The 26,640-nt window shown below is 47.5% G+C and overlaps 1 protein-coding gene across 1 annotated transcript; it reads left to right on the top strand.

The window, feature by feature from the left end:
- Positions 1-1,910: 1,910 nt before the first annotated feature.
- Positions 1,911-22,856, top strand: CRTAP (cartilage associated protein). The gene is made up of 7 exons (XM_081105560.1): positions 1,911-2,391; positions 8,239-8,388; positions 10,801-10,972; positions 14,307-14,435; positions 16,213-16,358; positions 17,793-17,876; positions 20,306-22,856. The coding sequence occupies exons 1-7, from the start codon at positions 1,921-1,923 to the stop codon at positions 20,357-20,359; spliced, it is 1,206 nt and encodes a 401-aa protein (XP_080961686.1). The 5' UTR covers positions 1,911-1,920; the 3' UTR covers positions 20,360-22,856.
- Positions 22,857-26,640: the final 3,784 nt, after the last annotated feature.

Raw genomic sequence — 26,640 nt, forward strand, 5'->3', positions numbered from 1 at the left:
ATGGTGCCAGGCAGTACTGGAAATATCGGGGGGGTGGGTACATTTTATAAAGTATACTAGGGGCCCGGTGCACGAAATTTGTGCACTGGGTGTGTGTGTGTGTGGGGGGGGGGAGTGTCCCTCAGCCCAGCCTGCCCCCTCTCACATACTGGGAGCCCTCAGGCGTTGACCCCCATCACCCTCTGATCGCCTGATCGGCCCCTTGCCCAGGCCTGACGCCTCCGCCAGAGGTGTCAGGCTTGGACAGGGGACCCCCATCTCCCCCCGATCACTGGCTCTGGCCCCCGCCCAGGCCTGAGGCCTCTGGCCCAGGAATCATGCCTGGGCAGGGGACCCCCATCTCCCTCTGATCGCTTGCTCCACCCCCCGCCCAAGCCTGACGCCTCTGACCCAGGCTTCAGGCCTGGGCAAGGGGACCATCATATCCCCCCAATCCCCGGCTCCGCCCCCCACCCAGGCCTGATGCCTCAGCCAGGAGTTGACCCTCATCACCCTCCGATCACCAATCACCGGATCGGCCCCTTGACCAGGACTGAGGCCTCTGGCAGAGGTGTCAGGCCTGGGCAGGGGACCCCCAGCTCCCCGCGGTTGCAGGCTCCGCCCCTGCCCAGGCCTAACGCCTCTGGCCTAGGGGTCCGGCCCAGGCAGCGGGGACCTGCAGTGGCAGCGGGGGGCGCCGCGATCGTGGGCTTCGCTTTAGGCCCAGGCAAGGGACCCCTAGCTCCTGGGACTGCCAGCTTCGACCGTGCCCAGCTCCCATCGCTGGCTCCACCCCTACTTCCTGCTATCACTGGCCAGGGCGGCAAAGGCGCCTGATTCTCCGATCATGGCTGGGGGGCAGTGCAAAGGCGGCCCCAGGGCCGCCTTTGCACTGCCCCCCAGCTCTTAGCTCCCCCCTGGGTTTCCGATCACTGTCAGTGGCAGGGGGCTTCTTCCTGCTTTCCCTTTCACCTCCCTGCATTGTGCCTACATATGCAAATTAGCCGCCATCTTGTTGGCAGTTAACTGCCAATCTTAGTTGGCAGTTAATTTGCATATAGCCCTGATTAGCCAATGAAAAAGGTATCGCTGTACGCCAATTACCATTTTTCTCTTTTATTAGTGTAGATGATTGTCTAACCTGAAATGAAATACAAAATTATACTGAATGCAAACGGTAATTGAAAAATAAAATTAAAGAGATTAGAATACAATTCTAAGTCATAACTATATATAAAAAAAGAAATGGAAAGCCTCAGACTTGCTAAGTCAGAAACTCTGGGGGTACAGCCCAGGCATCTGCATTTTCACAAGGCCTCTAAGTCAGTGGTTCTCAACCTTCCTAATGCCGCGACCCTTTAATACAGTTCCTCATGTTGTGGTGACCCCCAACCATAAAATTATTTTCGTTGCTACTTCATAACTGTAATTTTGCTACTGTTATGAATCGTAATGTAAATATCTGATATGCAGGATGTATTTTCATTGTTACAAATTGAACATAATTAAAGCATAGTGATGAATCACAAAAACAATATGTAATTATGTATGTTTTCCGATGGTCTTAGGCGACCCCTGTGAAAGGGTCGTTCGACCCCCAGGTTGAGAACCGCTGCTCTAAGTGACTGTAAAGTTTAAGTGGCGCTAATCTATGACCCGTTAGGACAGCGTCTGGCTTGCAGACCGCCGTCCCCCAACCAGTGAACAGCAGAGCCCCAGCACCGGTTGGACAGTGTAGGAACCTGAAGGCAGCGGGCTCTTCCCGGGGCACCATCCCCACCCGGGCAGCTGCAGGGACCCTCCGTCCGGGTGGGGAGGGGCGGCCGGACGGGGCGGGTCAGAAGTTGGCGTCCCCGCCTCCCCGGCATTCCTCCCGCTCCCTCGCGCCGTCCTCCTTCCTCTCCGACTTGCTCCTGTCCTTCCTTCCTTCCGCCCGGCGCGATGGAGCCGGGACGCGGGGCGGCCGGGGCGCTGCTGGTGCTGCTGTGCGCGGGCTGCGCGCTGCGCTCCGGGCGCGCCCAGTACGAGCGCTACAGCTTCCGGAGCTTCCCGCGGGACGAGCTGATGCCGCTCGAGTCGGCCTACCGGCACGCCCTGGACCAGTACAGCGGCGAGCACTGGGCAGAGAGCGTGGGCTACCTGGAGATCAGCCTGCGGCTGCACCGCCTGCTGCGCGACAGCGAGGCCTTCTGCCACCGCAACTGCAGCGTGGCGCCCCCGCCCGAGCCCGCCGCCGGCCTCGCCCGCTACCCCGAGCTGCGCCTCTTCGGGGGCCTGCTGCGCCGAGCGCACTGCCTCAAGCGCTGCAAGCAGGGCCTGCCAGCCTTCCGCCAGTCGCAGCCCAGCCGCGAGGTGCTGGCCGACTTCCAGCGCCGGGAGCCCTACAAGTTTCTGCAGTTCGCCTACTTCAAGGCAAGTCCTCCCGGCGCCGGGCTCCGCCCCTTTCCCGCCCTAGGCCCCGCCCCCGGATCAGGCCCCGCCCCCTTCGTGCTGGGCCGGGTTCCACCGCCCTCTCTGGACCCAGCTCTCAGACGCCCAGCCTTGGCAAAGGTCGCCTCCAAATCACGTCGCCCTTACTCATCTCAGAAAAGGAAATACCTTTCCTGAAGGGTTGTTCTAAGGCAGAGAATACGTGCATAGGACATCTAGCGCAATGCCTGCCACCCAACCAACTGCCTGGTCGGTGTGACCTATTATTGGAAGACAGACTCCGCTTTTCAGTATGTGCCATTAAAGTCCCTTTCAGTAGCAGAGGGCCTGAGGCGCTGCCTGGTCCCTTTTAAAGAGGAGGAAATTGCCGAAACCGGTTTGGTTCAGTGGCTAGAGTGTCAGCCTGCGGACTGAAGGGTCCCAGGTTCGATTCCGGTCAAGGGCATGTACCTGGGTTGCGGGCATATCTCCAGTGGGAGATGTGCAGGAGGCAGCTGATCGATGTTTCTCTCTCATCGATGTTTCTAACTCTCTGTCTCTCTCCCTTCCTCTCTGTAAAAAATCAATAAAATATATATATATATATATATATATATATATATATATATATATATAAATAAAATAAAGAGGAGGAAATTGAGGCCAGGAAAGGGGAGAACACATCCCTGCCTGGAGGAGCAGACCCTAGCACTGATTCATCAGGGCTGGCGCTCTCTGATGTGTGTCTGTCCTCTAGAATTTAATTTAACACAGTTGTCTTGCTCCTTTTTGCGGCTGCTTTGATTCTGTCTGTGATTGCTGGCTAAAAATAGCCTCAAATTGCAGTTCTCTATCCTTGGAGACCCACAAGTTTTAAGAATGGGCTGAATTCCCTGTTACTGGATAAAGAGGCTTTAACTTTGCAGGTCTTCTCTGGGTTTTGCCAAGAGAGCCCCGGCTCTACTTTATCTAATTGGAAACGATTTTAAAAACAATATAATTGCGTTTATTTTAATGACTGCAAAATTAGATACATGACATTTGCCAGACTCTGGAGTGGAGAAGTTGGTTGTTTTGTTTTGTTTAACTTTGCTTTGAGTCTTTGGCCTGCAAGATCTGTTTTTCATATTTCCACTGAAACAGCCACATGAGCAATAAAATAGCACTAAACCCCAAATAGAAGGAGAGTTGGGTTATTATTTTTTAATATATTTTTATTTATTTCAGAGAGGAATGGAGACGGAGAGAGATAGAAACATCAATGATGAAAGAGAATCATTGATCCGCTGCCTCCTGCACACCCCCTACTGGGGATTGAGCCCACAACCCGGGCATGTGCCCTTGACTGGAATTGAACCCGAGACCTTTTAGTCCACAGGCCAACACTCTATCCACTGAGCCAAACCGGCTAGGGCGAAAGCTGGGTTATTTTATGCTCAAGTATAGTTTTATATAACAGTAGAGGCCCAATGCACAAAATTTGTGCAAGAGTAGACCTTCCTTCCCCTGGAAGCCGGCACCGGCTTCCCTCTGGCACCCGGGACCTGGGCTTCCCTCGCAGTCCCCGCTTCACCCGGAAGGTCGTCCGGAAGGATGTCTGGTCTAATTAGCATATTACGCTTTTATTATTATAGATATGAGTTTTGTGACTGTTTGTCCTGGCAATAAAAAAAGTTTTAAGATGGAACCAGGGATAAGATTAATAAATTTACAGGACATTGAAAAATGACGGCTGGTTCATTCAAGCACTATTTTTTAAGCTAAAAATGACTTGTTTAATTCTCTCTCTTTTTTTGGATAGCTTTTGGCAAATGCAGTCAGAACCAAAATTGAAGCACATAATCAAAAGGGGAAACACTTTATTTTTAAGACTTGAGAATAGCAAGATCTCTGATTTCTTTAATGTATAGATGAAATGGAATCAAGTGATGTAGGGAGGAAGGGAAGAGTATTTTACTCAATGTGACCCCTAAGGCCTGGGTTTTCTCCTTCTTCGTGGCATCTTCAAATGCTATGGTGAAGTTCATAGCTTCTCTTCAAAACCCTTTAATAATCTTGTAACAGTCACTTAAAAGTCAGTAAAATACCATCTGTCTTAGTATTTTGAGATCTCTTCTAGGGCAGAAAAACATTAAGAATTTTATTAATAAATATGAAGAATCTTCCTTGCTTCAACTGAAAATCACAGATTTTAGGTGGTGATACTGTATGGTGGTTTTTTTTTTTTTTTCTTAATGATGTTTATATTTTCAAATTTTGTTTCTGGGTAGAGAGAAAATGACTGTTGGCAGACACATACATTGTACCAGACACCTAAAGGCTAGAGACAGGATTTGGGTGGATGCTTCTGTGCCAGTCTGATTTGTCACTGTTTCAGTGATTAAGGACGAATGTCTGATCTGAACACAGGGGGAGGGATGGTGAGTTCAGACTGTCAGAGAGAGGTGAGGAGGCGTGGATGTGTGATCTTACAGAGAAGGGGCCACCCTCCAGGTGTGTAGCCCTCAAGTCCTCAAGCCCACTACAGATTTCATGTCTCCAGCCTGCCTTAGGGTTATATCACTCGCTGTGGGCTCTCTCTGTGGCCACCATCTCCTTGGAATGCTCATCTTCCGGCGAGGCTCAGTGGTTGAGCGTCAACCTATGAACCAGGAGGTCACGGTTCCATTCCCAGTCAGGGCACATGCCCAGGTTGGATCCCTAGTAGGGGACGTGTAGGAGGCAGCTGATTGATGATTCTCTCTCATCATTGATGTTTCTCTCTCTCTCTCTTCATCTCTGAAAGCAATAAATATATATATATGTATATATATATATATATATATATTTTTTTTTTAAATATATTTTATTGGTTTTTCACAGAGAGGAAGGGAGAGGGATAGAGAGTTAGAAACATCGATGAGAGAGAAAGATCCATCAGCTGCCTCCTGCACGTCCCCCACTGGGGATGCGCTCGCAACCAAGGTATATGCCCCTGACCGGAATTGAACCCAGGACCCATCAGTCCGCAGGCCAACGCTCTATCCACTGAGCCAAACCGATTCGGCTAAAAATACATTTTTAAAAAAATGCTTACCTTCCCCACAGGCCAAGGAAAAAGTGGGCTGCAGTGCTTTGTCAAACCCTTAATGGCTCTGAACTCTGAGCAGAGAGCACTGGCCACCTCGCAGGCACCACCCTTTCCCAAACTCAGAAGGCCTGCCGCCACACCGACTTAGGAGTGGCTCGTGGGGCAGGTAGCGGGGGTCCTCTCATGCAGGTGGCTGTCCCTCTCTTAGGAACCCATGGCAGGGGAGGGCTCCCACCCACCTTCTCCAGGGTGTGGCCTGTGGCCCAGCTGGCAGAGCTGAGTTAAAGTGAATGGGCACCCTTTGCTCTTCAGGAGGGGGTTCCGTTTTGTGAACTCAGGTCCCACGTGAGAGGCCTTAAGAAGCCCCCTCCACGCCCCTCTTTCTAGGTGCTCTCCTGAGAACGAGAGCCTCATTCCACTGGCACACGCGGTACAAGGGCTGCATTCCGACCCCCCTCCTTCCCTCCACTGCCAGGCTGGCCTCCTTCCGGCCGGGACTGTAAAACTCTCAGAACGCTTCTCAGCGCCGTCCCACTGCCGGCCACTGACTGGCGTCCTCAAACCATCACCACCCGGCGCTTCGCTATTACAGCCACCACCGTTGTTTCTAAACGACTTGGCTCCAATTCGGGGGGAATTTCGTACAGATATGTGCTACCCTTTGATTCTCAGAAACGCAAGTGTACCAAACACCCCTTTATTTTCTCTCTCTCCAACCCCAGTTCCCTAATCCCTGCCTCCGAGTGTCCCTTCAGATCGGCTGGAGGACTCTCTGGGCACATGTACGGGTGCCTCCCCTGCGCCCACCACGATTGTGCCATGATTCCAGGGGAGGCCAGAGCCAGGACATCAATGTGGGGGGCTCTCTGGTTGTTGGTCACGTGTCCACACAGAGAGGAGTCCATACGACTATTCCTGCCGTCGTAAGCACCCTTCCCCGCAACACATCATTCCTCCCTGAAGACTTCTGCCCACAAGGGTGCCACGCTGCAGCCCCAGGCCACACACCTTGCTTCTGCAGATGCCAAGGGGGAACTATTTTCCTGGTCTACGGGATTCTCTCTTTGTCCTTCTTCTTCTTTCAGGCCAGCCAGCTTCTGCCCACAGCTTCTGCCCACAGCTCCCTCTCCCAACTTCCTTCATTCCTCACACTTGCCAAGGTCTCTCATGAGCACAGGGCTTTTGTCAGATGAGTCATTTCTGCATTCTGACCAGAAGTTACCTCCCATGAAGCAGTAAAACTCAGAATCAGGTGGCCACTGCCTAACCGTGGAGAAGAGAAAGGGAAAAAGAGAAGAAAATGGGAATTGATTTTATGACAATATTATGTGGTCATAATCAGCTGAGCCCACACAGAGGCGTGAAAGGCGGGAAGACAGAACACAGGCAACATGATAGGCTCTTAATCGAGGATGCTGGGAGATAAGGAGAACTTATTTAAATGTACGGTACATGAAGACAGGGACTCACCCCCCCGCCCCACACCCCTGTTTTGCCCCTTGTTACTTTCCAGAACAGTGCCTGGCATGTAGGAGGCTCTCAGAAAATGCTTGTTGAGTGAATGGACGAGTAAGTGAGCAGGTGGTGACAGTCATTGAGAATGGCGAGGTCCAGCCAGTGTGGCTCGGTGGTTGAGTGTTGATCCATGAGCCGGGAGGTCACAGTTCAGTTCCTGGTCAGGGCACATGCCTGGGTTTCGGCTCAATCCCCAGTGGGGGGCATGTAGGAGGCAGCCGATCAATGATTTTCTTTCATCATTGATGTTTCTATCCCTTCCTCCATTCCTCTCTGAAATCAATAAAAATTATTTAAAAGAGAGAGAGAGAGAGAGAGAGAGAGAGAGAGAGAGAGAGAGAGAATGGTGAAGCAGAAGGTTCTGTGAGAGACTTAGGAAAATACTGATGTGTCAGAGACTGGCAGGAAAGATGTGGTGTAGACATTTGGGCGATTGGAGGAACATGTATTAATAAGGCAGTTAGTTACAGAGGCTGGTTAACAGTGGAGTGTGACCATTCCTAGGCCAAAGAGGCAAAGGAAAGAACCTGGAAGGAGAGAGAATGTATGTATGGAAAGGGTCACCTTGAGAGGAGCTATGACCTTCAGTTAAGGGACAACAACAGCCCAAAGTGACTAGGCAGGGAGGGAGCCAGGAGACTAGATAACCCAACCTCACTCTTCCCTTTCTTTAGTCTCCTATTGGAGATCCTCATTGATGAATCCCACTGGGATCTAGAGGACAAGGGAGTCTATTTTTGTTTTTTATTATTATTTTTTAAAATATATTTTTATTGATTTCAGAGAGGAAGGGAGAGGGAGAGAGAGATAGAAACATCAATGATGAAAGAGAATCATTGATTAGCTGCCTCCTGCATGCCCTCTACTGGGGATTGAGGCTGAAACCTGGGCAAGTGCCCTGACTGGGAATTGAGCGGTGACTTCCTGGTTCATAGGAAGACACCCAACCACTGAGCCACACCGGCCAGGCAGGAGTCTATTGTTATGGTCCATAAAGGCCAGCCTTTTGGGTATGGAGCAGGATGGAGACAGGGGAAGTAGATTGTGAAAGGCCCACAGAGGCCATCTAGTCACCTTCAGGGAATAAACACCCACCCAGAGGAGCTGGACCAAGTCTTAATGGGCCATGGAAGTCACTGGACCCTAAACTGGGAACATTGTGTAGAAACACTAAGTTGCTAAAGATCCAACAGCCCTTCTAGTTTTGCAAAAGTCATTGCTCACCATCCATTGAGTGGCTTTCATCTTTCTTCTTTCTATTTTAGGCAAATAATCTTCCAAAAGCCATAGCAGCTGCCCACACCTTTCTACTGAAGCATCCTGATGATGAAATGATGAAGAAAAACATGGCTTATTACAAGAGCTTGCCTGATGCCGAGGACTACATCAAAGATCTGGAAACCAAGTCGTACGAGGTACATTTGGGGTTTTACACACTGGTCAGTCGCAATGTGAATTGTTGAAGAAGTGTTCTCATTGAACAACTATAGACATCTAAGGACTTCTAGTGACTTTGGATGACATTTGATGAATGTCATGACAATAGAAATGGTTGATTTTTTAAGCACAAATCTGATCCATTTACGAACAAGGTTTTACATTCCATGATGCTTTTATTTATTTTTTTTTAAATTTTTTTAAGTATTTTTTATTGATTTTTTACAGAGAGGAAGGGAGAGGGATAGAGAGTTAGAAACATTGATGAGAGAGAAACATCGACCAGCTGCTTCCTGCACCCCTCCCACTGGGGATGTGCCTGCAACCAAGGCACATGCCCCTGACCAGAATCGAACCTGGAACCCTTCAGTCCGCAGGCCGACGCTCTATCCACCAAGCCAAACCGGTCTTGGCACCATGATGCTTTTAAAGCCACCTTTCCTTTCAGTGCTACATTTTAGAAATATGGTCAGTTGACTATTCAGTTTTAAGACGGTAAAATAAAGACACGTCTTGGAAATCATCCAAAAAAATGACCAAGACACAAGAATCAGAAACAGAAGTTTCCATTCCTGATGAAACTAGGAGACATATTTTTAAACACAAACACATACACACAACATATATACCTACTAGAGGCCCAATGCACGAAATTCGTGCAAGAGTAGGCCTTCCTTCCCCCGGCTGCTGGCATCGACTACCCTCTGCAACCGGGACCCGGGCTTCCCTCGCAGCCCTGGCTTCATCCGGAAGGATGTCCGGTCTAATTAGCATATTGCGCTTTTATTATAGATTAAAGTGGGAAGGGAATAGCGAGGCTAGGAGGACAGACTTGACAGGTGAGAAGCTACTTAGATCTATGCATCTGCAAAGAGGAATTCTGCTGAGAATTAATGAGGACAATGAGAAGAGGAAGACCCTAACCCCTCTCACCATTGCACTTACCATGGTCTGGGCCTGTTGAACTCAGGCACTGGGGACATGAATACCAATGAAAGGCAGGGCAGGATTGGAAACACAGGGATGTGTTGAAAGTATCCAGGGTGAGACAGGGGAGCGCAAGCTCTGACTACAGGGTTTCCTCCCGTGTGACCAGCCTGCCAGCTCACTTTTCAGTAGTGGTGACCCTCACAGGAAGTGTGTGAAATCTCTTTCCTGGGGTCCCTTTAGTTTTCCAGGAGAGCATGCTGAGGCTGTCCTGGCCCCTCCAGGTTAGCAGGTCTGGGCGTGTATCCGAGATCTGTATTTATTTCTTGTGAGACCACGCTGCTTCCTCAGCCCTCGTTATTGCTCTTTTACCGGATCTGGTCAACAGTGAGCAGAAATTCCATGAAGTTTCTTCTGTGTGGCCCATGGCTGGCTGCCCTCCCCAGGAACTGGGGCTGGTGGAAGGCCTCCCTATTTATTACTGCACGGTTAGGGGACAGGTGTTCGACACCTGCTCTCAAGCTTATATCTTTTCCTGGATTCAATTTTTAAGATCAGCTTCATTGAGGTATAATTTATTTAAATTTTAATTACAGATTTAAAATGTACAATTCAATGAATTTGGACTAATATATGCAGTCCTGTAACTCCCACCATCATCATGACATAGAATATTTTCACCTCCCCTAACATGTTCTCTCATGTCCATTTTGCCTTTGCCCCAAACCCTGACCTCCTGGGGACTGCTGCTCTGATTTCTTTCACTATAGTTTCCTCTTTATCCTTGACTCGAACCTAATTTTATTATTCAGCACTTGCTACATTTTGAATTAAATGAAATAAGAAGCGTACCATTGGCCCGGCCAGTGTGGCTCAGTGGGTTCGATTTCTGGTCAGGGTACTTGTCTAGATTGTGGGCTCAGTCCTCAGTAGGGGGGCGTGCAGGAGGCAGCTGATCAATGACTCTCTCTCATGGATGTTTTTTACTCTCTCCATCTCCCTTCCTCTCTCTGAAATCAATAAAAATATATTTAAAAAAAAAAGACGCGTACCACTGTACACAGGGTAGAAAAAGCTAGACAGAAATAAGTCACTAGCCGAAACCGGTTTGGCTCAGGGGATAGAGCGTCGGCCTGCGGACTGAAGGGTCCCAGGTTCGATTCCGGTCAAGGGCATGTACCTGGGTTGCGGGCATATCCCCAGTAGGAGGTGTGCAGGAGGCAGCTGATCGATGTTTCTCTCTCATCGATGTTTCTGACTCTCTATCTCTCTCCCTTCCTCTCTGTAGAAAATCAATAAAAATATATTAAAAAAAGAAAAGAAATAAGTCACTAACTGAGGGGTCAGCATGGTTTCTTCAGAATGAATGAGAATGGAGCCCTGTGGTGGTCTGATTCCTCTGGGTGGACAGGGCCCTCTCCCGTAACTTCTGGGAGTTTCATTAGCTTCTCCTTGCTTTCCAGAGCCTGTTCATTCGAGCCGTGCGGGCGTACAACGGTGAGAACTGGAGGACGTCCATCACCGACATGGAGCTGGCCCTTCCCGACTTCTTCAAAGCCTTTTACGAGTGTCTCGCAGCCTGCGAGGGCGCCAGGGAGATCACGGACTTCAAGGATTTCTATCTTTCCATAGCAGGTTGGTCGGGGTTCCTGGGAAAATAAAAATGGGCCCATGAGTACCGCGTGCCTCACGTTACTGAGACCACGCTAATACTGGAAATGCTTCAGCACAAACAAAGGCAGAACGAAGCGTATGCCGAGCCTCTGAGTAGTTGTCACTAAGATGACTTTTGGAAAGAAATTGTCTGATTATAAAACAATGCATGTTCATTATAGGAAGCTTAGAAAACACAGGAGAGAATGAAGAAAATTTACATCATGCAGTTAGCTCAGATTTCCCGAGGTTTTCTCTTTAACCTCTAGTGGGCAGCATCGCTCCAGAAAATGGGAAATGGCCATAAGAAGATTTCCCAAGTTGGTTTGGGGACACTGAGCCTAGAACTGCACCTCATAGAAAGGGTGCCCTGGTCAGACAAGTCTGGGAAAGAGCTGAGCACTGTCTGCCTCTTGAAAGTCACTGTGCACTTTAGTGGTTAAAGGCTCGTAGAAATCTTGTAGTCTGGTGAATCTAGAGTTTTTTTAAATCATTTTCTTGTGCTCAGGTATCTCTTTTTCCACTGAGTACCTTTTTTCCTTTCTTTTTTTTTCCTTACCAAAACTTTTTTGTTGCGGAAAATTTCAAACATATACAAAAAATAGAAGAGTATAACAATCCACTATGTACCAGGGATCGAACCCGCAACCCAGGCATGTGCCCTGACCGGGAATCGAATCTGCAACCTTTCCGCATGCAGGACGGCACTCCAACCAACTGAGCCACACCGGCCAGGGCCAGGTTCACTCATTTTTGACATTGAGTGTGCTGCTTTTTCATTCTCTCCCAATGTGTGTGTGTATAATTATTTTTATTTCAGGACCAACTGAGAGTAGGTTGCATACATCATGACCCTTTAACCCATAATACTTCAGTGTATTTCCTAAGAACAATAATATTCTCTACATATCCACAGTACAGTTACTAACCTCAGGCAGCTGAATCTTGGTACAGTGCTTTTATCTACAGTCCATTTTCAAATTTTGTCAACTGTCCCAGTGGTATCTTTTCTGGCAACTTTTTTTGCCTGGTACGTTCTAGCCAAGGATTATGTTTCCTAATTATTTGTTTCTGTCGTGTTTTTTCATCTAGAGCTGTTCCTTGGCCTTTCTTTGTTTTTCTTATGCCACTGGTATTTTCTTTTTTTTTAAAAAAATATATTTTATTGATTTTTCACAGAGAGGAAGGGAGAGGGATAGAGAGTTAGAAACATCGATGAGAGAGAAACATCAATCAGCTGCCTCCTGCACACCTCCTACTGGGGATGTGCCTGCAACCAAGGTACATGCCCTTAGCCGGAATCGAACCTGGGACCCTTCAGTCCGCAGGCGACGCTCTATCCACTGAGCCAAACCGGTTAGGGCGCCACTATTTTCTAAGAATGTAGGGCAATCCCTTCAGAGAATACTCCTCAGTTTGGGTTTCTGTGATGTGTCCTCACAATTACATTCGGGTTATGTGTGTTTGGCCGGACCATTACAGAAGTGTCCTCCTCAGTATCGCATCCAGATGTGGGTGGTGTCTGCCCCTTATTGATGATGCTAATTTTTGAGCATTTGGTTAAGGTTCTTTTCAGCTTCCAGTGTCTCCACAATATAATTACTATTTTTCCTTTCGAGATTAATAAGGAATTTGTGGAGAGGTACAACTTGCTGTCTATCAAAACTCTGTGTCCCCTACCACAACCCCACTCCTCTGACTTAGCCTCTGTTGAGGATTCTTGCCTGAATCATTGTTTTTCTATAAAGGTTCTGTGTATACAAATCTATTTCCTTCTTATTTTTCTGTCTGCTTCTTTCATAGAGAATGAGTGCCATATTTTATACACTGTTCTGTTCTTAGTTTTTTCCACTTGACAATGTACCCTAAGGAGTATACAGAGATTGTGTCATTCTTTTTTATTGCTGCCAAATACTTTCATTGGCGTGGGAAGGGGGGCGATATACTACAGTTTATTCAGTTATCTGATGGACATTTGGGTCGTTCCAATCTTTTGCTATTTCATATAATATACCACAATGGGACATTTTAGACTTTTTATTCTAATTATGGAGGTGTGTTTTCAAAGTCAACTTAAGTGGGATTCATTGCTCAAAGAGTAAATGTTTCCATAAATTATTTAGTATTTTGTTACCATTTTGTACACCTACCAGCAATATAAGAGAGTGCCTTTCCAACAAGATGTGTACCATTTTTCTAGAGTCTTTGCTTGTCATTGCACGAAGGGAGGAAAGGTAGGGGGCCAAGTATTATTTGGAGGTTTTGGGGAACCAGGCCCAGTAATAGCGTTTTTTCGTTGTCGCTGTTCACATATCATTGGCACAGCTAGTCCTATAGCCCCAATTCAACTGCAAGGGAGTCTGGGAAATGTAGTCTTTGCTATCGTTCTATGTTATTATATTTAGGTCCTCCTAATCTCTTTTAAAGTCTATGTAGATTTATATGTACCATAATTTATTAATCACTATCCTGTTGATTGGCATTTAGGTTATTTCCATGTTTGTTTGCTGTTTTGAACAGTGCTTATGTGTGGCTCTGTCTAAAGAAAATTTCCCGGAACTAGACCACTGGGTCAGAGGAAATTAACCGTTGATAAATTTTGCCAAATTGCTCTCTGAAAAATTTGTTCCTGTTTTGCTTCCACCAACAGAATATGAGAGTGTAAGCCTCACCATTCTCTCCCTAACACTGGGGGTCATCATATTGTTAAAATTTTGGCCAATATAACAGTTTAAGTGATCTTAGGTGGGCCTATATTTCTTTTTTTTTTTTTTTTTTTTTTAAATATATTTTATTGATTTCTTACAGAGAGGAAGGGAGAGAGACAGAGAGTCAGAAACATCGATGAGAGAGAAACATCGATCAGCTGCCTCCTGCACATCTCCCACTGGGGATATGCCCGCAACCCAGGTACATGCCCTTGACCGGAATCGAACCTGGGACCTTTCAGTCCGCAGGCCAACGCTCTATCCACTGAGCCAAACCGGTTTCGGCATATATTTCTTAATTATAAATGAGATTCAGCATCTTTTCACAATGTTTATGAGCCTTTTTTTTTTTTAATCATTTCTTCTCTCTTCACATCTTTTTGACCATTTTTACATTGGATATTTGTCTTTTTCTTGTTAATATTTGAGAAACTTGACATGTTAAAGGTTTGAGTCCTTCATCATAAGTGTTGCAAATATGTTACCGTCATCATTTATCATTTTTACCTTTATTGGTTGGGAGGTGGGGCAGAAGGACCATTAAGAAAGTAATGAAAGAAACGAAGTAATGCGTTCATGGCTTTGAACATTTTTATCTGTTCTTTCAGATCATTACGTAGAAGTTCTGGAATGCAAACTCCAGTGCGAAGGGAACCTCACCCCAGTTATAGGAGGCTACCCAGTGGAGAAGTTTGTGGCTACCATGTATCATTATTTGCAGTTTGCTTATTATAAGTGTAAGTAATCCTCTTCTGTGGAGATCTTGCGCAAGGGCCTTCGTCCTTCTAAGACTCGGCTTCCCCCTCTGTACAAGAGAGGTAATGACCCATACCTGTGGTTTTGGGAGAATCCATCCAGGTCACATCATCAGCCCTACCGCATGCTTTGCACAAAAAGGCAGCATGCGTGGTGACTCAGCCCACAGACCCTGGAACCAGACTGCCTGCGTTCAATTTCTAGCTTTGTCACTTACTTCTCTGTACTCAGTTTCCTCATCTGTAAAGTAGACATAATAGCCCTAACCTCATACGATTGTGGTGAGGATTAAAGCAGTTGCCAGACATGGAATGCTGAGGGTATTCACACGCTGGCACAGAGCAAACTCTTTATAAAGGTGTTTGTTCTTTTTGTCGTTAACTCCCCTTCCTCCCCGTCATGGGCCTTACTTTTCTGACTGTTACAGTTTCCTTCCCGTTGGTCCTCCCTTAGCCTGGACGTTATCCGACAGAACATTTCAAGGGGACATAATTTTACCTACTGCACTAATTTCTTGAGTGCTGGTGGTGTTACTTACACTGGACCCCTTTCTGGGCCCTGTGAAGAAGTGGCTCATAAAAGCCTGGTTTTAAAGTTGTCGTTACCAGAAACAGCCACTAGGCGGCATGATTTATTCATACCCAGAGCTTCAGCAAAGGTCCTGGAAGTGTTCCTGGGTTGTAAATTGGGTGGAATGTGCCTTCTTCCTTGTCCCCAGCCCTAAGACAAATCCCAACCTCTCCGAAACTCCTATGCTAATAAAAGTGCTGTTGTAGGTGGGGCAACTCTAAGGAGGGCGGCTGGAGGGAACCTCACTTCCAGGAGATGAAAAGGCCAGGTGACTTTTTAAAAAATATTTTATTGATTTTTTTACAGAAAGGAAGGGAGAGGGACAGAGAGCCAGAAACATTAATCAGCTGCCTCCTGCACACCCTCACTGGGGATGTGCCTGCAACTGAGGTACATGCCCTTGACCGGAATCGAACCTGGGACCCTTTAGTCCGCAGGCTGATGCTCTATCCAGCGAGCCAAACCGGCTAGGGCACTTTTTTTTTTTTTTAATATATTTTTATTGGTTTCAGAGAAGAAGAGAGAGGGAGAGAGAGATAGAAACATCCATGATGAGAGAGCATCATTGATCGGCTCCCTCCTGCCATGTGCCCCACCTGGGGATCAAACCATGACCTCCTGGTTCATAGGTTGATGCTTATCCACTGAGCCACACTGGCCGGGCCCAGGTGACTTTTCAAATCTCTTCCAGCCTGGAGAGTCCACCGTCCTTTTGGGGTTTTCTAGGTTTGGTTTAGCTATCGGAGAGCCCACCTGAATCTGGAGATTGTGGTTTCATCCAAATGGGACCCGGGCACTTGAGGACCCCAATGGAGAGGCTCACTTGCTAAGCACATCCTCCCTCACTCTCCTCAACCCCACGGCATTCTAGGCCTTGGGGCCCAGGCTTCTCTGGTTCCACGGGTGTGAGACCAGCTCAGATCAGAGCCTGAGGTGGAAGATAGTAGGCATTTCTGCAAAGGCATCTGCCTAACAAGGAGCTTCCAGGTTTCCAAACTCCAGGCTGCCATGGAGACCCTGTCTGTGACCTGCCCACCCAGGGATGATCCTGGTTGGTTGCGGGCTTTCGGAAGGAGGGGCTGCCGGAAGGGGCTCATGCACCACCTTTTCCTGTAGGAAGCTGTGCATTAAGGAAGGGTGGCAGGTGAGAGCAATGGATGTCCTGTTCCTCTTTCTCCCTAACCCCAGTGAGTGACCTGAAGAACGCAGCGCCCTGCGCGGTCAGCTACCTGCTCTTTGACCCCAACGACAAGGTCATGCAGCAGAACCTGGTGTATTACCAGTACCACAGGGACAAGTGGGGCCTGTCGGACGAGCATTTCCAGCCCAGACTAGTAAGTGCCAATGCACCGGCCATCACATTCCTTTCCTCCTTTATCTATCTATCTATCTATCTATCTATCTATCTATCTATCATCTATCTATTGTTAATCCTCACCCGAGGATATTCTTTCCATTGATTTTTAGAGAGAGAGAGAGAGAGAGAGAGAGAGAGAAACATCCATGCAAAAGAGACACATCAATTGGTTGCCTCCCTGCAGGCTCAGTGACCAGGGCTAGGGATCGAACCTGCAACCCAGGTACGTGCCCTTGACTGGGAATTGAACCCGAGACCCTTTGGTGCGCAGGCCGATGCTCTAACCACTGAGAAAACAAGCCAGGGCCTTTCCTCCTCTTCATTCTCAGGAGACTGCTTTGCACCTGAGGAGATGGGGTTATTGGGAAATGAAAGGAAACTCATTTTATTTTCTGTGTTTTGCTCGCTAACATTTTACTGCTGTATTCTGATGTTTAAGCCAGTGAAAATTCTACAGATTTCAAGCCATTGCAGAAACATTTTACTCAGAAAGTAAGCGTTCCCTCGTCACTCCATACTTTCTCTTTACCCCCTGCCTTATAGCTGCACATTTAGTCATCTCTACCGCCCGTATTTATTTATTTGGACGGAAACAGGCTCACACTGTACATACTGTTTTGCAGCTTGCTTTGTCTTCCTAGCAGTTCATGAACATTTTCCATGTCACACCGATACACCTGCTTTGTTATTTATTATTTTTAACAGCTTCGTGGTGGGCTCGTTTACTCACGGACCATCATTTAATCCCACACTGGACAGACTCAGCTTCAAACTGTGTTAGGGAACTCCATGGATTATATATTATGTTCAAAAGGTTTTTTCTAAATGATCTTTGTTCTTAACTTGTACTTTCATTGGAATTTACCGGTATGTATGTGGTCCTGGTTTGCCATTCATACATCTTCCTTCACACACACACACACACACACACACACACACACACACACATTCATACATCTTCCTTCACACACACACACACACACACACACATTCATACATCTTCCTTCACACCTACACACATATTCATTTTCCTTCACTCCTACACACACACATACAATCTCTCTCTCTCTCTCTCTCTCTCTCTCTCTCTCTCTCACACACACACACACACACACACACACAGTCATACATCTTCCTTCACACCTACACACACACTCACACAATCATTCACTGGAGGTTGGCTGCTGTTTTTTTTTTAATGAGATATAACTTAAATACAGTAAAATTCACCCTTGGGAGGGGCACCAGTCCTGGTTTTAGTATATTCACAGAGTGGTGCAGCCATGGCCACTACCTCATTTTAAATATTTCTATCACCCCCAAAAGAAGCCCCATGCCCTATTCCTCCCACTCCTGGTCCTAATATTACAAGGTTGGTCCTGTAAACCGTTCCCTGTCTGTGTCTGAACAGGAAGCGGTTCAGTTCTTCAACGTGACGACGCTCCAGAAAGAGCTGTATGACTTTGCTCAGGAGAATATAATGGATGATGATGAGGTAAGTTTTCATGTTTAGCACACGTCTGGCTAAGAGAAAATATTACTCACATCTTTGCTAAAATCACTGGGAGGCGAGTCATCCCTGAAATAAGAAACAGAAGGGGACCTTGAGACATGCGGCATCTGTGGGCGTTTTAATGGGAGTCGGTGCTGGCATGGGCAGAGCGGCTTTCTAGGAACCCAGGCTGCAGCGCCGCATTTCCCCGCGGAGCGCGGAGCACGGTGGGTGCTCCAGGACCCACGCTGGGAGCCTCCAACCATCTTTTTTTTTTTAAGGGGAGATTGATAAGCCTTTCTTTTTTCTTTCTTTCTTTTTTTTTTAAATTTGTTGATTTGAGAGAGAGAGAGAAACATTGACTTTTCGTTGTTCCACTTATTAATGCAGTCATGTGTTGATTTTTTTTTTTTTAAATATTTTATTGATTTTTTACAGAGAAGAAAGGAGAGGGATAGAGAGTTAGAAACATCGATGAGAGAGAAACATCGGTCAGCTGCCTCCTGCACACCCACCACTGGGGATGTGCCCGCAACCAAGGTACATGCCCTTGACTGACGGGAATCGAACCTGGGACCCTTGAGTCCGCAGGCCGACGCTCTATCCACTGAGCCAAACTGGTCAGGGATGTGTTGATTTTTTTTTAAAGAATAAACATTTTTTTTAATACATTTTTATTGATTTCAGAGATAGAAACATCAGTGATGAAAGCGAATCATTGATTGGATGCCTCCTGCATGCCCCCCACTGGGGATCGAGTCTGCAACCCAGGCATGTGCCCTTGACCAGAATCGAACCTGGGACCTTTCAGTCCGCAGGCCTTTGCTCTATCCACTGAGCAAAACTGGCTAGGGCAATAATAAACATTCTTTTTTAATATTTTTATTATTTTTATTTTGATAGTGGGAGGGAGGGAAGAAGTGGGGGTGTAGGGGAGAGAGAGAGAGGAGAAACGTTGATGTGAGAGAAACACATCATCTGGTTGCCTCCTGACAGGGGCTGGGGATTGAACCTGCAACCGAGGTACGTGCCCTTAACTGGGAACCAAACTCACAACCCTTCAGTCCGAGGGCCGAGGCTCTAATAATCACTGAGCCAAGACCAGCCAGGGCCATGGGTTGATTCTTGTATGTACCCTGACAGGGGACCAAACCCACAACCTTGGTGTATCAGGATGATGCTCTAATCAACTGAGCTACCTGGCCAGGGCAAATTTTGTTATTCTTTTTTTTTAAAAAAAATATATATTTTATTGAGTTTTTACAGAGAGGAAGAGAGAGAGACAGAGAGTTAGAAACATCGATGAGAGAGAAACATCGACCAGCTGCCTCCTGCACACTCCCCACCGGGGATGCGCCCGCAACCCAGGTACATGCCCTTGACCGGAATCAAACCTGGGACCTTTCAGTCCGCAGGCCGACGCTCTATCCACTGAGCCAAACCGGTTTCAGCAATTTTGTTATTCTTGATGCTAACTGAATGGAATTGTTTTCTTATTTTCATTTTTCCATTACTTATTGCGAGTGTCTAGAAAGACAGTTGATTTGTCATATTGATATTGTCATCCTGCATGTCACTCTAGCTTTCTGAAGTTGTTTTCTCCCTGTGACATGAGAGAGCCTCACTGAACCTCCATGATAAAAATACCCAACAAAGTAGGAATAGAAGGGGGACTTCCTCGACTGACAGAGGGCACTACAAAAACAAAAACACGAAAAACCCCACAGCTAACAACATACTAAATGCTGAACCAATACTTTCCTTCTAAGATTGGGAGCAAGACAGGGTGCCCACTCTCTCCGCTTCTATCTGACATTGTGGTGGAGGCGTTTAGCCAGGGCAATTAGCAAAGAAAAATAAGTAAAAGACATCCAGATGGAAGAAGACGTAAACCACCACTATATTCCTGGGAAACGGGATCTCGGCGCGCCCTTGTCAGGTTGAGGAACCCCCCTTCTATTCCTACTTTGCTAGCTGCTTTCGTCATGAAGGTTCAGCGCAGCTCTCTCATGTCACCGATGAGGAAACGTTCCGAAACGTAACCCAGGTCTTGGTCTCAAAAAGCCCGTGGTCTGGTGATCAAGGCAGACAAGGAACAGATCGAAAGTGTTCCTGTGGGGCAACAACTCACGGGAGAGGGTAGAGGTGGGAGGAGGCACAGCAGGGGGGTGCCAGCAGGGTCTTTTGGAGGGTGGCTGGACTGCCCACCTCGCACAGGGCATCTGTGGGGGCACTTGACTCCATGTTCACATGGAGTGGGAGCCAGGTCCCCTTCCAGGGAGAAGCCAGGTCCCCGGGCCCCAGGGCAGGGGCGAAGGGCTGCTATGGCCCCAGCAGGGGGCCCGCAACGACCTCTTGGGAAACAGCCTCTGCTCCCCGCACTTTAAAGCCAGGCAGCCCGCTCAGCAGAGGCGTCTTGTTGTCTCTTGCAGGGAGAGGTGGTGGAATACGTGGATGACCTCTTGGAGCTGGAGGAGACCAGCTAGTCCACAGGAGACAAGGACACGTCCCTTCGATGTTCAGGAAACACAGATTCTTTGCCTTCCTTTTCCCAACTGCCCAAGTGGTTGATACCTCAAAGCCTTCTCCTTATTCTCTGAAGTGAAAGGGAAGCTCCGTCTCTCACTACATATAACAAGGGGTGAGCCTGCCTTCCCTGTGACCACACCTGCTTCCCCTGTGTTCACACCTGCTTCCCCTGTGTTCACACCTGCCTTCTCTGTGTTTGCACCTACCTCCCCATCTTCACACCTGTCTTCCCCATATTCACACCCACCTTCTTCATGTTCATACCTATCTTTCTCACCAGTCTTCCCAATTTTTCCCCCCAGAAAAACCCAATATTATTTTTTAAATAAGAAAAATACTAAAAGATGATCACCGCGAAAACCTACTTTGACCTTTCTGCTCTTCCAGATTTTAATCTTTTTTTTTAATCCCCATGAGCAATGAGAATCCCACCAGGAGGACTAACAAGGAGCCACCTTTGAGGTCGGAGAAAAACAGGAGAGTGTGGGGTTCTGAAATCTGAGCTCTTTAAATTCAACCTTATTCCCTCCTCCGATAAGCCATTTAATCTAGTTGGGACACACCGGGGATGGAGGCAGGAGACAGGACTTTCCCCACAATGGCCTGGAAAGGAATGAAGGGACATCGAATTTGGGGGCTTTAGTATGAGGATGAATAACTGGTGGTGGGAAACAGGTTTTTGCTTTTCCAGCTTCCTTTCCCCCCATCTCACTGTTCCAGCCTCTGGGAACGTGATGCACCTTATTTCTCGTGCGGTACTGTCCTTCCCCATTTCCCTTCTCTTGAGAGCACTTCCTTTTTTACCCACGTGAAGTCCTCATGCCAAGATCTAGGCTACTCAGCTCAAGACAATAACCTACTCCTGTGGCTTTGGCTGAATTTGCCCACATCAGCGGAGTCTGTACTCCCAGGGGGCAGCGTGGCCAAAGGAGTCAGTGTTCTTGGCATCATTGATGGCTGCACCCCAGCTCCTGGGATGCGGGGTTCTCCTTTCTTCCCTTGTCCCACCCTCTACTCCACCAGAAAGACTTCCTTTTGAAGTCCGTGGGGAAGAGGGTCATAGGACAGGACTACAAAGTAGAGGGGGACCCAGGGAGCGGACACCCAGCCCCAGGGTTCCTGAGTCATGGGGGTGGGGCACCCAGCAGCTGTTTAGCTCCCCCGAAGCTCCTGGCTGCAGTTGACCTCCCCAGTGTGTGAGGAGATGCACAGAGACCACCGCAGGGCCAGGGCTGGGCTGGGGGTCTGACTCCTCCATCTTTGTGGCCTGCGGAGCTTCCGCTTGGTCCTCTGCCTTTGCGTCCGAGTCTGGGCGGAGCTTTGTGTGGGCGATGTTTTTCCGCACAGGGTTGGGCGGCGGTGGTGGTGGTGGTGTCTTCATTCACTCTCTGAACTTGGCCTCTTTTCCCTGGGGACTGAAAATCACCTCCACCCCCATCCTAGCCATGTCCCCTGAGGAAGAAACCCCAGGGATGGTATGATCCACATTGTCGGCACCTTGCTTTGATGGAAGGCTGTAGAACCGAATTATTAAACTGTTTCCTTCAAGGGAAACAACACCAATCTTTAAAAACAAAGAGGTGAGCTGATGTCTCCAAGCCCACCACGAAACCCCGGTGTCCGGCTGCACGCTGTGACTTCCACCCAGCGCCTCCCTGAACGGGTTTCTTATATGGGCCTAGAAGATGCCTGGATTGAACCTCATGGGTTCAGCATCGGTCTGCTCTGTCTTTGAAAAAACAACAACAACAAAAAACGAACACATTTGTGAGCTGTGTGAATTTCCATACTTGCCCACGATACCTCACTTGCCCTCTGACCCACCAAACGGTTCTCTGCTTGGTGTCCTCAGGCTGGTCCGCCCAGGGAGGCCGCCCACCCAGGGGCTGGGGTGGGGGGATCTGTCCAGCCCCATCGCTGGTCTGGTAACCTGGGCAAGGGCACCCATTGGGCAGGTCTGAGGCGACCCGCTGCGGCCCCTGTTCATGTTCGGACATTGGCAGTGAATGGCTGAGGGTGTGTGTGTGTGTGTGTGTGTGTGTGTGTGTGTGTGTGTGTACACATAGGTTTCAAAGGGACTAATTGTCTGAAAATGTCTCAGATATCAACATATTCAACGTACTAATATCTTTCCGAGTCCTGAGACTTTCTATTTACTGCCACGAACCTGTTGTCCTCACCTCTGGGATCCCGGAGAACCACTGGGTCCATCGGCCACAAAGGCCGCCTTAGGAAAGGTTGCTTTTAGGGCTTCTTGCTAAGGGAATGTTAAGAGCACAAAAATTGTATTGAACCGAACTCGGTGGCAAACAGAAAATGATCTGTTAGATTGTCAGCGGGAAAGGGTTTATTATGACTGCCGGTGGGATAAACAGGGGCCGGTTTCTGCCAACATTTATGGAAATAACGTTTTTAGGTTTTAAATGTGAGCTGTAAACCTAAGCGCCTTCAGTTAAAAAAAAAAAAAAAAATTCAATGCTGGAGCTGTCGGGAGGAGGTGGATCGGTGCCAGAGCAAACATTCTCATTTAATAGTGTTTGCACATGGAGCTACAACACCGTTTGTAGCGAGGCCCTGAGAAAAACCCACAACTAATCCTTCATCGCAGCTGTCTGAACTCTTGATCATCTGCCATCCCCCAAACAGCGCCTTCTTTTTTCTGGTGGCTCCAGGCTTGAATGACTTAGTGTGGAGAGTTTAAACTATATGCAAGGCGGGGAGGGAAAAGGGAAGGGAACCTTAAATAAGCCTCAGCCAAAGGTTTTGTGCATTGCACTTCCTGTGCTTGCAGCCGGGGTAGGGCTGTTCTCCGCCCCGGGCCATCTCCCCGAGAGGGGAGAGGCCACGACAGCCCAGCTTCGCCTGGACTGACCCTCTCCTACCCCAGAAGTGAGTCAGGAGCGGCTGGGGTTTGTGCCACAGTAGGATGCTTCTCTCCCTAGGGCAGGCCTGTGAGCCACCAGACCTTCGCTCTTAACATTGCCCCACAGAGATCTGGCTTTGGGGCTTGTTGAAAAAATGAATTGGCTCACTACCTCCTTGCAGCTGGTAGGGTAAGATACTGGTGCCTCATTTTACCAGAAAAGAAGAGGAAGAAATTAAGAAATGGGGCCTGGCTGGCATGGCTCAGTGGGTGGCATGGCTCCTGGGAGAGCCAGGAGGTCATGGTTTGATTCCCGGTCAGGGCACATGCCGGGGTTGCAGGCCGGATCCCCAATGTGGGGCATGCAAGAGGCAGCCGGTCAATGATTCTCTGCCATCATTGATGTTTCTATCTCTCCCTCTCCTTTCCTCTCTGAAAAAAAAAAAAAAAAGAAAGAAAGATAGAAAAATGTGGCCAACAGATCCAGGAGCAACCACAGAGCTTTACTGCCCACTTTAGGGTAGCGGTCGGTAGGCCAAACTATGAAGGTTGCTGATGTCTTTCCATCCCTCCTCCCTTGGGTAGGGCAGTTAAGACCATCTCGCTCTTGTGGGAAATTTAGAGCCTGGAAGGTTATTAAAAACAGTGATGAGCCATGACTGGTTTGGCGCAGTGGATAGAGCGTCAGCCTGCGGACTGAAAGGTCCCAGGTTTGATTCCAGTCAAGGGCGTGTACCTTGGTTGTGGGCACATCCCCAGTGGGAGGTGTGCAGGAGGCAGCTGATCGATGTTTCTCTCTCATCGATGTTTCTAACTCTATTCCTCTCCCCTCCTCTCTGTAAAAAATCAATAAAATATATATATATATTTTTTAAAAAGTGATGATTTAAAAAAAAAAATCACATTAAATGTCTCATTTTGCGTATTCTTTACAGTTTTCATTCTCTATCTGCTGGATGAGACTGCCTAACCACACCCGGTCATTCTGGGCTGCCTGTTCTAATGAGCTGTTTGCTCAGGCCCGTGAGATTTCTGACATTGACTTAGCAAAGCAGAGCCCTTTCCCCAAGGACTTCTGGATCTCTCGCAGCAAGTGGTCCTGGTTAGAGCCATGAGCAGGCCCAGGGCCTTTCAGGAGCTAGGGGTTCATTCTCCCAAGGAAGGTTCTCTCTCAGAGACCTGGGGTCACATTAGGAAAAACTTTTTTTTTTAATTGATTTTTAGAGAGAGGGAAAGACAGAAATATCGATGTGAGAGAAATACAATGATTGGTTGCCTCCTGCATACACCCTGACCAGGGCCCAGGCCGGGGAGGAGCCTGTAACCGAGGTACATGCCCTTGACCGGATCGAACCCAGGACCCTTTGATCTGCAGGCCGACACTCTATCCACTGAGCCAAACCGGCTAGGGCAGGAAAAACATTTTGAATCTAGGGCTTGCTTTGGATCTGATGAGTTGGTCTGAGAAGTGACAGAAGAGTCACTATTGCACGCAAAGGACCAACAACATCTTCGGGCCTGACTGCCAACAGCCACCATGGCCCATGCCTGTCACTACAGGCCAAGCAAGGAGAAAGGAGAGCATAGAACAGCCGTGGGCAAACTACGGCCCGCGGGCCGGATCCGGCCCATTTGAAATGAATAAAACTATTGAAAAAAAAGACCATACCCTTTTATGTAATGATGTTTACTTTGAATTTATATTAGTTCACACAAACAATCCATCCATGCTTTTGTTCCGGCCCTCCGGTCCAGTTTAAGAACCCATTGTGTCCCTTGAGTCAAAAAGTTTGCCCACCCCTGGCATAGAAGGAGGCAGGTGGAAAGAGAGAGGAGCCAGCCAGTGCAAAAGCAGACCCACGGTAGCGAGAGTTCAAACACCAGCTTCTAGAAGAAGCGGAGGCAGACACAGATTTCATTGATGCCGGCCCAAGAACTGTAGAGGATCCAGTGGGAAAGTTTGGAGTGAGGAGTGGCGACATGGGAATAAGAGTTTGCGCGTTGACAGATGTCTTAGGTCTGGATCCCTTGAAGTAAAGCCTGTGAGAGAGGTGAGTAATCTCTGGTTGGGTGAGGAAGGGGGAGGAGGATGCGAGGACCGGGCAGGAGCTCTGCAGACTCCCCTGAAACCCTGCTGCAGGGAGAGCTAGGCTTAGAGGCATAGCTTAGACACAGCAAGTATTAAGACACTATTTTCAAGCTAATCTTTTTTTTTTTTTAAAGCCATTGTGAATGTAACCTAGATATAAAATACACTAAACAACTATTTAGGGAAATCTTTATTTTAAATATCGCAGAAGCTTTGTGTTAATAGAACCCCTCCCCCAATTTTCATGAACATTAAAACATTTACTAGTCTCAAAACATGCATAATGACAGCGTTTTAATCATTCGCTTTCTACATGCTTTTTAGATCCTCTAACATTCATTTAAATGACACCAGGCCAATGAAAACTTAAAAACGTATGTGTTGGGCTTATTTTGAAGTTCGTGTCTAGAAAATAATACATTTACATGTGTTAATATATTTGTAATAAATGTATTAATCCACCTGTATTAATATTACCCATTTTGGGGTTGCTGTTAAGTAAATGTTCTTGGATTATTACATAGATGTGGATAACACAATCCCAATGCTGAGACGGAGGTTATTTTACATAGTTAAAAAATAGAAAAGCTATCTTGTAATAGATTAGAAAAGAGTCTATAAATATATACAGTCTCTGGCTTTTATTCTGTTGTGTTTTGCTTTGGCTACATGCAGAAGGCATTTCATTCCCATTGTTCTAGATTTCATCTGACACATGGGTAGGTGTTCCATTTGGTACCTTCAGGTCTTGGTTTTACCCAATATGGAGACGAAGGTCTTTCATTTTGCTGTGCTGCCTTTATAGCTACTTAGACTATTATTTTTCCAAAGCTTGTGCTGAAAAGAGGTGGCAGGGTAGAAAACACGTTGCAGGAATTCTTTTTATCCTCGGGTAAAACACCACCACCAACTTTTCACTTGTAAAGAAGTTCAGGATCCCTCTTATGACACACACAAACACTCAGACTCTCAGAGTCTCAAAATACAGGTATGCCTTCATCACTTTCTACCAGTGAGGACGATTTCTAAGAAGGTGATTCATATGAGAAAAATGTGATGTGTTTTGTTTCTGTGCCAATACTAGGAAACCGCTGGAGATGGTATTGCAGGAGCTTTGAACGCTGCCTTAGTCGCACATTGACTTCCGTGCAAGACAAACCACAGGTGTTATTCATCTTCTGGCCTCTAAGCTTCAGCGCACCTCAAAGCACCCCAAATGGTTCTCAAACTTGAGTTGCATTTAAATCACCCATAGGGCTAGTTAAAACACAGAGCCAGGCCCACCC

The sequence above is a fragment of the Myotis nattereri genome, assembly GCF_964212035.1.
Source record: "Myotis nattereri genome assembly, chromosome: 14".
Classification (NCBI taxonomy): Eukaryota; Metazoa; Chordata; class Mammalia; order Chiroptera; family Vespertilionidae; genus Myotis; species Myotis nattereri.

Excerpts from the sequence above, each read along its gene's own strand:
- CRTAP (XM_081105560.1), top strand. The coding sequence starts at position 1,921 with ATGGAGCCGGGACGCGGGGCGGCCGGGGCGCTGCTGGTGCTGCTGTGC. Across the intron at positions 16,359-17,792 it reads AGCATTTCCAGCCCAGACTA|GAAGCGGTTCAGTTCTTCAA; the intron begins GTAAGTGCCAAT and ends GTGTCTGAACAG. Across the intron at positions 17,877-20,305 it reads ATATAATGGATGATGATGAG|GGAGAGGTGGTGGAATACGT; the intron begins GTAAGTTTTCAT and ends TGTCTCTTGCAG.